The sequence below is a fragment of the Hemicordylus capensis genome, chromosome 11, assembly GCF_027244095.1.
Source record: "Hemicordylus capensis ecotype Gifberg chromosome 11, rHemCap1.1.pri, whole genome shotgun sequence".
NCBI lineage: Eukaryota > Metazoa > Chordata > Lepidosauria > Squamata > Cordylidae > Hemicordylus > Hemicordylus capensis.
Window position 1 is genome coordinate 17,433,740 of NC_069667.1, and position 14,437 is coordinate 17,448,176.

Here is a 14,437-nt window from a genome sequence, read left to right on the forward strand (position 1 = left end):
AGCAGTGATATAGGAAGGTGCTGAAAGGCATCATCTTCTACTGCGTGGGAGATGGCAATGGTCAACCCCTCCTGTGTTCTACCAAAAGAAAACCACAGGGCTCTGTGGGTGCCAGGAGTCAAAATTAACTTGAGGGCATACTTTACCTTTACCAAGTACGTCCCAAAGTGGAACACACTCAGAAAGCCGCCCACCATCCCAAAAGTTCAAGACTGAGTTATCATATCTGGCTCCCATCTCAGATCCCTCCTCCAACCAGGTTTGTATGGAAAAGCAGACAATATGTTTAAATAGATTAATCTACATGCCTCCATTGAGAGAGAGCAGACACCCACCAGACCTCACGACATGGCAACCACATGCCCTCTGCGCTCTGTGCTAGGGACAATAAAATCCTGCAGGGCTGATCCGAGTTCTATGTCAAGGAAAGCTGGATTCTGCAGCCTACACGAACGATGTACGTTGGCATAGTTTTCTGGTTGTGCTAGTCAGGGGGAGGGGTAAGGATCCTCTAAGCGAGGGAAGGTGGCTTCTTCCTCAACCAGAAGTAACCTCCTTCCATGTCTCATTCCAGGAAGTCTGGGGCCAACATGAAACAAGCTGCCCAAACACAAACACACACAGCATGCTGATGACCACAAAAGAAGAGCAGAAGGCCCTATTTTCATTCACTAGCCCAAGATGATCAGGAAAAACCACGACAACTCAAGTTTTGGTAATACAGGTATCTATTTTATTAGAAAAAGTTACAAACAGGTGGATTGCAGGGTTGTCGTACAAAATAAGGATGAATCAGGGGGAAAAGGAGGCTTTTTTGGGAGGTTTACAAAGCATTAGATCATTTTTTCGACCTTTTCATTTGCTAATTTTCAGATTTTCACTTTTTACCAAGGAGGATACAGTACATTGGATACGTGTAGGTATTTGCAGGCTTCACGCGTATCGGGCCATTAGCTGCTTCCATGCAAAAGGTTGCTATTGCACCCCCAGGAAGTGTTTCTCAAAAATAAGAATAAAAATCAGACGGCCGTGTTCATGCGCCCTGGGCAGCCAGAAAGACACAAAGCGAGGCCGGCAAGGAATAAGATGCATCAAAGGGGCACAACTGGCCCAGAATACATCCTCGCCACCTCTCAGTAAGGCAGGGGGTCTCAAATGTGGGTCTCCTGATGTTCATGGACTACAACTCCCATCATCTCCTCAAAGCAGCTGGGCCGTTGTGGCTGGGGATGATGGGAGTTGCAGTCCACCAACAGCCCAAGACCCATGTTTGAGAACCCCTGCAAAAAGGGAATAGTTGTCTTGAGATGGTTTGAGAGATACCCAAACACACCTTGTGTTTGAAGAGCCCTACCACAGTGATTTGAACCCCAAACAGATGTCCGAAGAGGACAGAAGGACCCAATCCACCAGCAACCTTCCCTTCAGCGAGCCCCACTGAAATTGAGGGAGTTTATACACAGACTTCATTCATTCATTCGGAGGCACAGTGCTCGTGAGACAGAGGTCAGCGTGCTGTGAAAACGTGTCACATGAGCCTCCAGTTCTGCCTTACAGCCTACGAGAAACTTCATCTAACTGTTTGGTCCTTTATTCCAAGCTGCACTACTGAAGCGGCTGCCCTCAGATGCAAGTTTTGCCTTCTCTGTTAACATGCCAGTTGCAGGTGCAGAGATCAATTAAAAACAGAGTGTAATTTTAAAAAATGTAACTAAAGATATCAGTCAAAATAGAGGAAGAGCCGCTAGTTTCAAGCAATGCGACTTTCCTTTCCTTCTCACTTACAGGAAATTAAGACTGACAGCTCATTTGACTTCTGCGTTTCCTTGGCACATCTGTTAACACATCACCATGTAAATATATTTTGAGAACAGTCTTCCGGTTTAAGTATTCTATTAAAGTGCAAACCTAACGTCAGCTTCATGTAAACCCTTGCAAATTCAGGAATCTGGAGATCCAATGTTAAAACTTATTTTTCTTCTCTGCAGCTGGTGCCTCTCTTTCGTTAAATTACTGAGTTGCCTCACCTCAGACAGGTACTTAACAGAGAGAATTCACTGCCCATCTTTATCTGCTATTGCAGGAGGATTCTGTATTCATATTAAATTGGAATACGACTTACTCTAATGACTTAGAATAAGTCAATTAGTTCAAATGACTTAGTTGGGCTCTTAAACCTGTAACTCTGGTGCAGTTAAACGAGCTGTGGGTTATTCAAACTGGGAGAAAGCTGTGTTAATAAATCCAAAGGTTTCAACTATTTATATATATTCTTCATTCTGCTCGATACCTGTGTTGCTGTTCAAAGATTTCAAGTATCCAGACAAAATAGGTTAAATCAGGTAAACTGTGCAGAAGGCAAAGGCCGAGTAATGCATTTTTCGCATGGCATTACCGCTCACACTATCGCCCTGTTATGCCAATTAATACTCAGTTATTCACTGGAAACACCAATAAAATAAAAAATAAAATTAAAATAGAACCACCCAGTGCAACACAGGGCAAACAAAGGATAGATATTGCTTCAAAATATTATTAGCAGAGACCATTTAAGAATTAGAAAGTGTAAAGTAAATTTTATTTGCATTTGGTTGACATGTGTGAAAATTCACCAGATGTCTTAATCCTATTGAGCAAACCAGAGTCGGATTTTGCTCAGGAATACAAACCCCGTGGGAATGCATTCTCCCTTTCCAAGAAGGCATATTGGGAAAAAGCATATCAGAAATCAGGAGGTGGTAAGCTGAACCACCACCACCAAAGAAAGGGATGTACTGGTGGTTTTCAATACTATGGTAGCATTGGTTAAAACACAAAACAGAACACAGAATTTGAATACCATGTGATAAGAGAAAAACCACACATACAACTTACAGGATGTCCTCAGTTCCTGTCACGTAATCCTCCATCTTCACATCAGGTCAGGCACTGTGCTTTTCAAACTTGGGTCCCCAGATGATGTCTGGACTACTCCTCCCATCATCCCCTGCAACATGGTGGCAGGGGATGATGGGAGTTGTGGTCCAAACAACATCTGGGGATCCAAGTTTGAGACACACTGAACACACAAACTGCCACACTTGCTGTGAAGAGGAATTTTACATCCTTACAACATAAGTGGATTCTCCTGTATCTTTCTATGACTGCATCGCAAGGAAAAACAGAACATTTCAAAGTTTCAACCAATGACATTTGGGGGGAGGGGGGAATACTTTGTTTTTTTTGCAAATCAAGCATGAATGTGAGGTACTATACAGAAGTAACCATTCGTTTAAGGCTCACTTTAATTCTCCATTAAAACTTTCTCTTAAAAAGGCATTGAGTAGGTAATACTGAGTTTTTTGTTTTTTTAAAGTTTAATAAATACAAGTTTTGGAAATCAATAGAAGAAATCAAAATATTTTTTTTAAAAAGAACTCTTGCATATTAGCCATTAATAGGAACTTAGAAAGCTATTAAAAAAACTGAGAGGACCGAGAGATTAAAGAACAGATTTTTAAAAAGAGAGAGAGAAAGAGAGTATGGTAAAGATGCTGAGCATTTCTGTCGCAGGCCCACGGTTCCCCACGGCGGATGCCAGCGACCTTTCGCACTCCGGTGCCTGGAAGTGTGCTCTAGAGAGAGAGACAGGATTTAGCAAGGCTCAGTTGGGCAGCCTGGGGCGAAAACAAAGAGTTCTCCAAAGCAGCATCTGTGTAAACTTCCTCTGAGTTTTCATCTGCAGTGAAGACAAAGAGTGAGTCAGGGGCAGGCCTCGGCTCTCGTGAAAGCGTCTGGGCCATGCGTGCTGCAAGGCTGCCTCACGATAAGCAGCAAGAGGCTCAACTGAGCCAGCTCGCCAAGCCCAAGGTCCACCTGGGGACTCTCCAGCTCTTTCCTGCCTGCAAAGGATCCCTCGCTTGCTGGCTCTCTCCTTATGCTTTGCTTGACAACACACTTCACCACCCGGGTTCCCTGGCATCGGGATTCCCGACAGTGCTGACTACAACTCCCGGCAATGCCAGCTGCAATGGCCTCTGGCTGGGGATTTGGGGAGTTGTAGGTCCGAATCCCCGCCGGTACTATATCGGGCAGCAGCGATCTAGGAAGGTGCTGAAAGGCATCGTCTCATACTGTGCGGGCAGCGGCAATGGTCCACCCCTCCTGGATTCTACCAAAGACAACCACAGGCCTCTGTGGTCGCCAGGAGTCGGCACAACTTTACTTTTCGTCAACAACATCCGGAAATTTCTGTTGCAGGGAACATTGTCCACCACTAAAGATGGTGGCCCTTCTCTGGGCTTCTCTGCTTTCAGGGGAAAGCAGGGGGTGGGAACCAGGCAGTGCAGGCACTCACACCCCCACACCAGATCCCAGCAGTAGGGGAAATGCCCGCCTTTTTCCAAGGGCAAACAGGCATTCTGAGCAAGGGGCCTCCTAAATGGCTCAGGAGGAAGAAATAAAAACCACCACCATTATTTCTCATCATGGCAAACTTCACTGAAGTTCCTCTATGGTAGATCTTGCCCCGGCTGGGCAGGGAAAGACCCTGACCTGAAACCCTGCAGGGCTGTTGCCGGCCATCACGGACAAGACGGAGCTGGAATAACGGCCGGATGTGGTGCAAGACAGCCACCTGTGGTGACAAGTGTTTTACACGTGAAACCAGCCTGAAGACGGCCCCACCCTGCCCCACCACAGTGGAACAGAAAGCGTCACATCAAATTCGGCTGAGGGGGTGGGGAGTGGAAACCAGCCGGCCGGCCGGTCACAAGGGTGGAAGTGGCAAACCAGGACAAAAGGCTCCACTGTGTCATGGCTTCAGTTCTCTTCTACTTGAAGCAACCAAGGAGGGTTTCAACACAGGACCAACGTCAACACACTCGAGAGACGGCTGACACAACCCAATGCTTTCGTAACCTCCTGCTCTGCACGATGGAGAAGCACAGCCCGGACTGACAGCGGTTCCTCTCTTTCAAATGCTATTGTTAAAGCAATTTGCATGGCCGGGGATGTGCGTTTAGGAAACCGTTTTGCCACCATGGGCTGAGCGACACCTACACTTGCGTAGGATGGTATGCATACGGCTGCCTCCTCAACCACTGAAATTGCATCTACCTATCTATGTATTATATTTGTAGGCCACCCCAAACTTCCATCTCACAGCCTACAAACCAGAGGCCAGCTCAAAAGAGAGGGGTTTGGCCAGCCGACTTAACCTGGCAAGCCAACCGCCTTGGGAAACAGAGGTTGCACCCCAGCATCCAGCTCATGAGACCCGAGGAAGAGCAAAGGAGTCTCTGGTAACGTCCTGAGTGCCTTGCTAAGCCAGTTACTGCACAGCGCCACCCAGGATGCCACTGCCACTCCGATTTGAACCCTTCGCCTCCGACACCTCATTACACACTTTGGATGTTCTCACTCGCACTCATGCCCCAGTGACTAGAGGCAACACAGCCTGTGTGTAATGCAGAAACCCACCCCTGTGATTTCCCAATGTGAGCTTTTCTACCTTAGGCTCTGGCAGTTGTACATAGGAATGTGCATGGAGCCGGCGGGGGCTGGTTCGACTGTGGGGGGGGGGGGCTTTAAGGGCTGGGGTGGGTGCACTTACCCGCCCCAACAGCTGGAGTTCCTAACCCCAACCAGTGGTACACCAACTCCCATCATCCCAGCTACCTTTTATTGTGGCTGGGAGATGATGGGAGTTGTAGTTCCTCAATATCTGGAGAACCACTGGTTGGGAACCTCTATAGCAGGGGTTCTCAACGTTGGGTCCCCAGATGTTCCTGGACTTCAGCTCCCATAATCCCCAGCCCCAGTGGCCTTTGGTTGGGGATTATGGGAGTTGAAGTCCAATAACATCTGGGGACCCAACGCTGAGAATCCCTGCTCTATAGTACAGTACTGGGCACATAAAGCATCTTTAAATTGAGTCAGGCCGCTGGTCCACCTAGCTCAGTACGGTCTACACAGGCTGGCAGCAGCTCTCCAAGGTTTCAGGGAGGAGTCTTTCCCAACCCTACCTGGAGATGCTGTCAGGGAGTGGACCTGAGACCTTCTGCATGCAAAGCAGATGCTCCACCACTGAGCTATGTCTGCTGGGATAGATGGACCCAAGGCCTAAATACAAGGTAGCGACTTATTAAGACACTCGACAGATCCAACGCTGCCATCACCTGCTATGAGAATTCCAGGGAGCAGGAGAGTCCGTGCTATCCAGTGAAAGCTAGTGCAGTCAACCGGCTGGAGTGCTGGACCTCAGAAACCCACGTCTAATCCCTGATTCAGCAGCAGACGCAACTGGCTAGCCTTGGGCAAGGCGTTTTCCGAGGCCGCTGCAGGAACGCCAAGGCAAGGCTTGCTCACTGATAAGAAGACCATGCTCTAACCCAAGCCTAACTACACACACTCTTTTGTTGGGGGTCGCGGCTCTACCGGTCACAAAGATTCCACCAACCTGCTCTGGATGGCCATGATTGAGGTTTTGCTCGCTCGCTCTCACTGGACGATGCACGTTGTACAACACTGATCTTGCTTTTCAGGCAGGGACGCATAGTTCATTTGCCTGACAATCTCCGCAAAGAGTTCATCCACCATGGTTTTGCTCTTCGCCGACGTCTCCATGAAGGGGCAGCCCCACTCCTGAGCCAGCGCCCGGCCTTCTGACGACAGGACCTCCCGCTCCGACTCCAGATCCACCTTATTTCCCACCAGGATGAGAGGAACCTTCTCGTACCGCTTCACACGGACAATTTGGTCCCTCATTGGCTTGATGTCCTGAGGAAGAAAAGCAAACTACCTAAGGAAGGGGCTCTCAAACTTAGCTCCCCAGATGCTGTTGGACTTCAACTCCCACAATCCCCAGCCAGAATGAGGAGCTGCGGTAATTTCCGACAGCAAACATGCATACGGTGTCTCCAGTCTTTAAAACTTGTGACACGTTTTATTTTTCAGCAAATACTTAAAGTATTAATATTCCACTTTTTCATCGCTCAAAATGTTCAAGCAAAAAGAAAGAAAGAAAGAAAGAAAAAAGAAAGAGGGGGAGAAAGGACACCAGAACAGAATAACCCCAACATAATCAAAATATAAAGAATACATCAAAAAGCCAAAATTTCATTTTAAGACAACTGTTTTTATTTCAAGGATTGAAATAGTGATGCAGAAAGAGCCCCCCTAAACACAGATATATGCATTATGCTTTCATCTATGTTTGTCCAAACATTTATATTTAGGATTAAAACTATCACAAGTCTATATTCTTGCTTCATAGAGGGTAGGTAACATATGAATAAAACCTACACATACACACTCTCTCTCTCTAAACAGGTCTATGAACATATGAAGTATTAAGAAGTCCAAAAAGGGTATTCCAATGGGAGTCCCAAGTTGCACAGAAGTTAAGCTTCTGTGTCCATAGTGTGGAGTGAGCTATTCCACATGTTGCTTGTCCTCTCATGATAAGGCACAGCACAAGGAAACCACACTCCTTGTGTGCCCATGTAATGATTTAACCATTCAGCATTAAGGTCTGCTTCGGACCAAATCTGTAGCTGTGTATCTCCTCTCTCAGTGGATTGGAATAGACCAGGGCTGCATAACTTTGGCCCTCCAGCTCTTTTTGGACTACAACGCCCATAATCCCCAGCCACGGTGGCCAATCGTCAGGGATTGTGGGAGTTGTAGGTCAAACATCTGCAGGGGGGATCCAGGTTGTGCGGCCCTGGGATTGGCCAATGGGAACTGCAAGATGAAGGAAGAGGGCAACTACTCTAGACCTACAAGTGTGTAAGGTAAAGGGTGCCTTCGAGTCGGTGTCGACTTCTGGAGACCACAAAGCCCTGTGGTTGTCTTTGGTAGAATCCAGGAGGGGTTTACCATTGCCTCCTCCCGCGCAGTAGGAGATGATGCCTTTCAGCATCTTCCTATATCGCTGCTCCCCATTATAGGTGTTTCCCATACCAGCGGGGATTCAAACCGGCAACCCCTGGCTTGCTAGTCAAGTCATTCCCCCGCTGCGCCATTAGGTGGCTACAAGTGTGCAGCTATGTGCTTATAGTCAAACGATCTAAACAGTTCACACAGATTTAAAAAGAGAAAAAGCTCTTGCCTGAAGTCTCGCAGCTTATGTGAAAGTCAGACAAGAGGGGAAGGAAGGCAAATGTCCTGCGTCCTGCCACAACCACAAAGCCCATGAATCCCCAGCCACAAAGCCCATGTCTGGGGATTCTGGGAGTTGTAGTCCAACAACATCTGGGGGGCCCAAGGTGAAGAAACCCTGTGATAAACCATTGAGTTTTGCTGTCTGTCTTGAACGGCAATAATAGCGGGGTTGTTAAGCACTTGGCAGACTTCAACCCAAGTTGGTGGGCTCTGCAGGTGTCCACTGGAGCCTCCAAAGAGACAAGCAGGCGTTTCTATACTGTGCGGTTGGAACATTCCTATAAATAAGTCACACAAGATCTACAGTGTCTTGCACAACCCTAAGACACAGAAGTAATTAAGCACTGAAAGCTACAATTACTAATGCAGTCACATTGGAAGGCTGACGCCTACTTCCTTTTGATTAGCAATGCTGAAAAAGCCCCCGAGCAACTGAAGTGCAAGAACGCACCGCTGGCCCACTTGAAGGGTGGAAAGGCGTTCGGCACAGACTCCGAGGACTTGAGGGGTTTATTAAGCTGTCTTTCTGCTGGAACACATAATGTTGCATGAACAGGAAGGAGATACAGCCAAACAGGACAGAAAAGGAACACCAAGGAAAACAGGCCTGGGATCTGGGGAGCATTTCCCTAGTTCTGCATCCTCTCCTCTGCTTAGCTTCTGCCTCTTCGTTTGCATGGGTGTAGCAGGCTCTGCCAAGAAGCTGGAGTCTGCCCAACTCAGCATGTTTGCTGGTGCCAGGGAGCCTCGCACGGCCCTCAAGGGAGACAGCTCCTGCTTTCACCCATTCGCTTCTTGCCACTCACAGGCTACAAGGCCTCTCCTCTGTCCAGCACTCTGCAATTGCAGTCATTCACCTCTCATTCCTCTGAACATTCGTCGCCACTCCTTCAATCCCTGCACCAACTTCCTGCCTGCTCCCAGGTATTGCAGACATAGCCTGGCCTGGCCTTCAAAGTCCTCCAGGGCTTTGCCCCCTTCTCTCGCCACGCCTGTATTTCAATATCCTCCTCTTTGAGAACTTTGCCTGTTCAGTTTTAGCCCTCTCAAGTTCAGTGGTCCCTCTAATTTTTCTCATCTCTGTGTGGAATGAATTTTGTTGTGGGTGGCACTATCAAGCCAGTGTGTGCACACATGCATTCAGAGCGGGGCCTTCCTGATTCAACCGGAGTGGGATCTAAAATTAACTGAGCAGACATCAAAAAAAATTGTGAGCGCATGCACATGCACACACCTTAGAGGGAACACTGCTTAGCAGGTCTCCCGTTCCTTCAAATAACTTCCTTTTCTCCCTACAGCCCCTCATGTTAAACTACCTCACAGAATCTCTAATTAATTCAAATCCTTCCTCAAAATCCACCTTTTCTGCAAAGCCTTCAGCACAACCGCTCGGACTCCACAGTCCCCTGTGACCAAGCCTAAATAAATTAAAAACAAACAAATGTACACATTCTTCCCCCACCTAATCAGCCTTCATTTCTCCCAACTTCCTCTGTAGTGTTATAGCCTCTTCTCTTGTATTTTGCAAGATGCTGCACGTATAGATTGTGCCAAACAGTGACATTTTTGGTGCTAGACTATAGGTGCAAGCTTGAGCATCACACAGGAAGCCAGTCCAGACAGCCTCTCCCCTCCAGAACCATCCCTAGAAACCCAGGCAGTTAGACCCAATACTCAATATAACTACCCAAGGAAAGTCAGATTTATGAGCACAGTGCAAACATTTTAAACTAGCCAGATCTCTAGATCAAGCTATTAAAATAGCAGCAAGAAGATTAAAAGAGGCTGCCCAAGAACAAATGAACTTATGTTTGTGAACTGAGCAAATCTGAAGGTTGATAAATCATGCAAATCAGATGCATAATCAAAGTATTTCCTCTTTTAAGGCACTGGAGGCAAAAATCCACATATGCCAACAAAATTTACAACTACAGGCTTGAGTAATCAAGAATCAGCTATTATTTCTTCTATCCAAAATAGAATACAGGAGGGCAGCTTTCAAAACATTATATAGAAAGGTTCAGAAACACGGGCTTTGGAGAAATAGTACTATGGTAAAACTCCATACTGCTGCAACTGTGATCATGGATATCAGCTTCATAAAGTCAAGGTGCAGGTCTCATAGTGATTTTTTCCCCAGCTGGTCAAGGTACTTTGTAGTAACTTTTTATGAGATACGTTACCACCACCACCATCAGAGGAGCTGCATTTATTACCTGGAACGACTGTTGGTTTACTAGGCTGTAAACAAGGATGAATCCTTGGCCATTCTTGATGTACAGATCCCGCATGGAAGCAAACTGTTCCGTCCCTGCGGTATCCAAGATTTCAAGTACTGACGGGGAGCAGTCCACTTCGATCTCTTTGCGGTAGAAGTCTTCAATGGTGGGGTCATACTTCTCAATGAACGTCCCGGTGACAAACTGGACAGTCAAGGCTGACTTACCCACCCCCCCACTCCCTAAAACCACAACTTTGTACTCCCTCATGGGCGCAATCTTCCCCTCCGCACAGCATAAAACAGGGATACTGCAAACTTGGGAGGCGGGCAGCCGGTGGGTGTCGGGGACACACACCACACAGCAGACTGGAGAAAGCGCAACTCCTCTTTGGGGAAAGGGCACTTTCCAGTTTGCAGATGGCAAAAGGAAGAACAGTAAATCGAGGCGGCTGGGTCATGCAAGGGAGAAGCGCCCCTCTCTTCTGCAGATTTGCAAAATGGGGCTCGGAACTGGCCCCTTTGCTTGGTGGGGAAAGTGAAGGAGATACCGAAGTAGGCAAAAGAGGGAGAGGAGGAGAGGGAAGCGGGAGGGGAGAGGTTCTTCTGGGAAGGGGGGACGAGGTGCGGGGCACAGGACAGAGCCCCCCACAAGAGTCTAGGGAAGAGCCCGGCTCTGCTGGGGCAGCAGAGGGGAGCAAAAGGGCTCCTCGGACAGGCTCGGATCTCCTACAGGGATCAGGGTGGGCAGGGAAGGGTCCAGGCCCTGCGTGGGTGGGGGGCCGAGGTCAACGGGGGTCCGGGCGTCCCGAGTCTGGTCGGCCTTCCTGTCCGGCGGCTCCGTCTTGCCTGCAGCGGGTGGAGGGGAGAGAAAAGGGCGTCAAGGCGGGAGGAACGAGAGAGGGTCACCCGCGCCGCCCCCCACCTCCAACTCCAACCAGGCCCAAGGCTGCTCACCGCCCCTTGTCCCTCTGCCGCCCCGGCCTGCTGGCGCTCACCCGCCTCGCGCCCCGGCCGCCGCCACTGCCGCCTCACTCCATGGCCGGCCGCAGCGCTCTGTTGAGGGGTGGGGAACCGCCCGCCTACCCGGAACATTAGCCCGCAGCACCGGCTGCACGACTTCCGGGAAGCGGAAGTCGCGGCAGGGGGGCTTTAAAGACCGACACACACCCCCGAGGAGCATCAAGGCGCATGCGCACGGGCTCCCCGAAAGACCCCCCCCAAGAGAAAGCGGCCGGAACGTGAATAATGAGACACCCACATGACCATGAAGAGGGGAGAGGAAAAGCTAGAGTGGACGCTGCGGCGAGAGTTGCGGGTACAGAGCCTGCATTTCCGCCGGTCTGCCTCCCTGCATCTTTTTGGTGAAAGATAGCCCAACACTTTAAAAAAACAACCCAAAAACTTTATAATCTCATTCTCCGTGGTTTAGAGTCGTGATTTGAATGACACTCACAAAGCGAGGGGTGGTGGTGGTGAGGAGACGTAAGTTCACCGGCACAGTCTTCCTGTTTGGCAGTTCCGGTCTAAAGCTGAACAGGTGTCCCACCCTCACAACTATAGAGAACCATAGAGCTGCTGAAGGATGGAGCGGCACCGCTCTGTACCCGGAGGCTCACGGCCAACGCCAGCTTCCGCATTTTTAACCAGTGAAAGGGGAACAAATAAGCCCCTTGTCTGAGCTTTCATCTCAGGGAAGGAAGGGAGCGTGAAAAGTGTAACACCAAGTTGAGCAGACCTGATTCAGTAGTTCAGTTCAGAGATAACTCGATTCAGGTCTTTTGTTGCTGGTCTGCAAAACCCTCTTCTCATATTAGGGGTTCTGCTTTCTAAATAGCATTTATTAACAATTTAAAAAAAAAAAACCAACAAACAATGTAATCATTTACTTATCATTACGAAAGGTTTCTGCCCTGAGGAACTCACTTCTTGTTTAAACAAAATCCATCCAAATCATCCCTTTTATCTTTAAAGCAACCCTGCTGTCTGGGAAAGCTCCAAGAAACATCTTCCAGAAGGGTAGATGTTAGGGTTGCTAACCAGCAGGATGTCCCTCATTTCAGGGATGAAATGTTGGTCCCTAGAGGGACAGCATCTGTCCCTCATTTATTCGGTAGCAGATAATTCAATTACATATACATCAGTGATACTCAGGCTTTGATTACCACTGCATACACCCCCCACCGCAGCCAGCTCCCACAAACTTGTGTCCCTCATTCTGGCAATGAAATGTTGGCAACCCTAGTAGATGTGTTAGTGAGTTGCAGCAACAAACAAAGACTGGTATCTTAATGATTTAAAAGGGTGGTATAGAAATTGAATGAATGAATGAATGAATGAGCGAATTTTGAGAAAACAAACTCTAGTCCTGAAGCAGCTTTTGCAACAATGTATTAGTTGTTGATGTTGCTGTTGCTATTATTATTTATTCGATTTCTATACCGCCCTTCCAAAAATGGCTCAGGGCAGTTTACACAGAGAAATAATAAATAAATAAGATGGATCCCTGTCCCGAAAGGGCTCACATTCTAAAAAGAAACATAAGATCGACACCAGCAACAGTCACTGGAGGTTCTGTGCTGGGGGTGGATAGATCCAGTTACTCTCCCCCTGCTAAATAAAGAGAATCACCAAATTAAAAGGTGCCTCTTTGCCAAGTTAGCAGGGGTTAGGCTTTAAACTCTCTCCTTAGACTCTTCGGGAAAGTCATCTGTATTTTTCTGAACTTTTTCTGCTGTTGGGCTTGTCAAACTTAAAACTCAGCGAGTGCCACTAGGTGTCAGCATCAGGGTTTCACTTAACAATCTAGGCCTGGGGACCTGCTGGTCTCATGACCTTGGCTGATTGTGCCCAACATCCGTGTTAAATATTGTTTTGTAATCAGAGGGATTTCCTAAACTATGTGGCGTCCTCTTCTTCTTCTTTCTTTTTTGTTATATTTGAAAGCAAACTCTTGCTGTAAGGGATAATAAAACACCACATTCTTTGCTTCTTTAAAAACGTCTCGCTGCCTTATAAACATTCCCAAATTTTTATTTTGCAATCCTCCCAGAAGAGGAAAAAGAGGCATTTGGATTGGGATTAAATCTCACAACTAAGTACACTACAGGATAGGGCCCCAGCAGCCATATGGCGAATTTTATGGGCTGCCATCAAATTGGTTTTTCTGACAGGGTGTATGTACATTTGAAAGCTGCATGACAGGAAGGAGTTCAATAGTTACACGTTACCCCCAGTACAGCGATGCAACCGTTAGCAAAACTATAACCTGTTGAAATGTGCTTGTAATGCAGATGTTAAAGGCACAGGAGTTTTGCCAGAGGGTGAGGAGGTTGGCAGCACTACAATACAGTTTACTTATCTTGAGCCAGAGCACTCAACTTCCAAACTGGTTTCATAGTCAGAACCATCCTGAAAGTATACTGTGCTTACTCAGAACAGCCCTGAGAGTATACTGATGCATACAAATTGCTTTTCTGACAGCACAAGCACTCTGCAGCTTCCCGCTGAGGAGTCCGACAATTGTGCCTAAGAGCTGGCTGTATAATACAAGACTGGACCCTTGGACAAACGTCCAAGAGAGGAGAGCTGGTCTTGTGGTAAAGGGTGCTGTCGAGTCAGTGTCGACTCCTGGCGACCACAGAGCCCTGTAGTTGTCTTTGGTGGAATACAGGAAGGGTTGACCATTGCCTTCTCCCATGCAGTGTGAGACAATGATGCCTTTCAGCATCTTCCTATATCGCTGCTGCCCAATACAGGTACCAGCAGGGATTCAAACCAGCAACCTCTGGCTTGCTCGTCAAGTCATTAGGTGGCTATATGGGTGGTCTTGTGGTAGCAAGCATGAATTGTCCCCTTTGCTAAGCAGGGTCCACCCTGGTTGCATTTGAATGGGAGACTGCATATGTGAACACTGTAAGATATTCCCCTCAGGGGATGGGGCCACTCTGGGAAGAGCACCTCCATGCTTGCATGAAGAAGGTCCCAGGTTCCCTCCCTGGCATCTCCAGATAGGGCTGAGAGAGACTCCAGCCTGCAACCTTGGAGAAGCCGCTGCCAGTCTGTGTAGACAAT

At 47.9% G+C, this 14,437-nt stretch overlaps 1 protein-coding gene across 4 annotated transcripts; it reads right to left on the bottom strand.

Moving 5' to 3' along the window:
- Positions 1-710: 710 nt before the first annotated feature.
- On the bottom strand, positions 711-11,938 carry RAP2C (RAP2C, member of RAS oncogene family). Of its 4 annotated transcripts, none has more exons than XM_053274227.1 (4): positions 11,820-11,938; positions 10,362-11,212; positions 6,440-6,759; positions 711-3,718 (listed from the first exon to the last, which is right to left on the bottom strand). In XM_053274227.1, exons 2-3 carry the CDS (start codon positions 10,632-10,634, stop codon positions 6,481-6,483), a joined length of 552 nt encoding a protein of 183 aa, XP_053130202.1. In that variant the 5' UTR covers positions 10,635-11,212; positions 11,820-11,938; the 3' UTR covers positions 711-3,718; positions 6,440-6,480. The 4 variants fall into 4 exon arrangements, with proteins under 4 accessions (XP_053130202.1, XP_053130201.1, XP_053130199.1 ...); XM_053274226.1 differs by lacking the exon at positions 11,820-11,938 and adding an exon at positions 11,362-11,489; XM_053274224.1 differs by lacking the exon at positions 11,820-11,938 and adding an exon at positions 11,321-11,473.
- Positions 11,939-14,437: the final 2,499 nt, after the last annotated feature.

Bases quoted from the DNA above. Each gene is read 5' to 3' on its own strand.
- RAP2C (XM_053274227.1), bottom strand. From the start codon at position 10,634: ATGAGGGAGTACAAAGTTGTGGTTTTAGGGAGTGGGGGGGTGGGTAAG. The intron at 6,760-10,361 runs GTAATAAATGCA...TTTCTTCCTCAG, and splicing joins TAAACCAACAGTCGTTCCAG to GACATCAAGCCAATGAGGGA.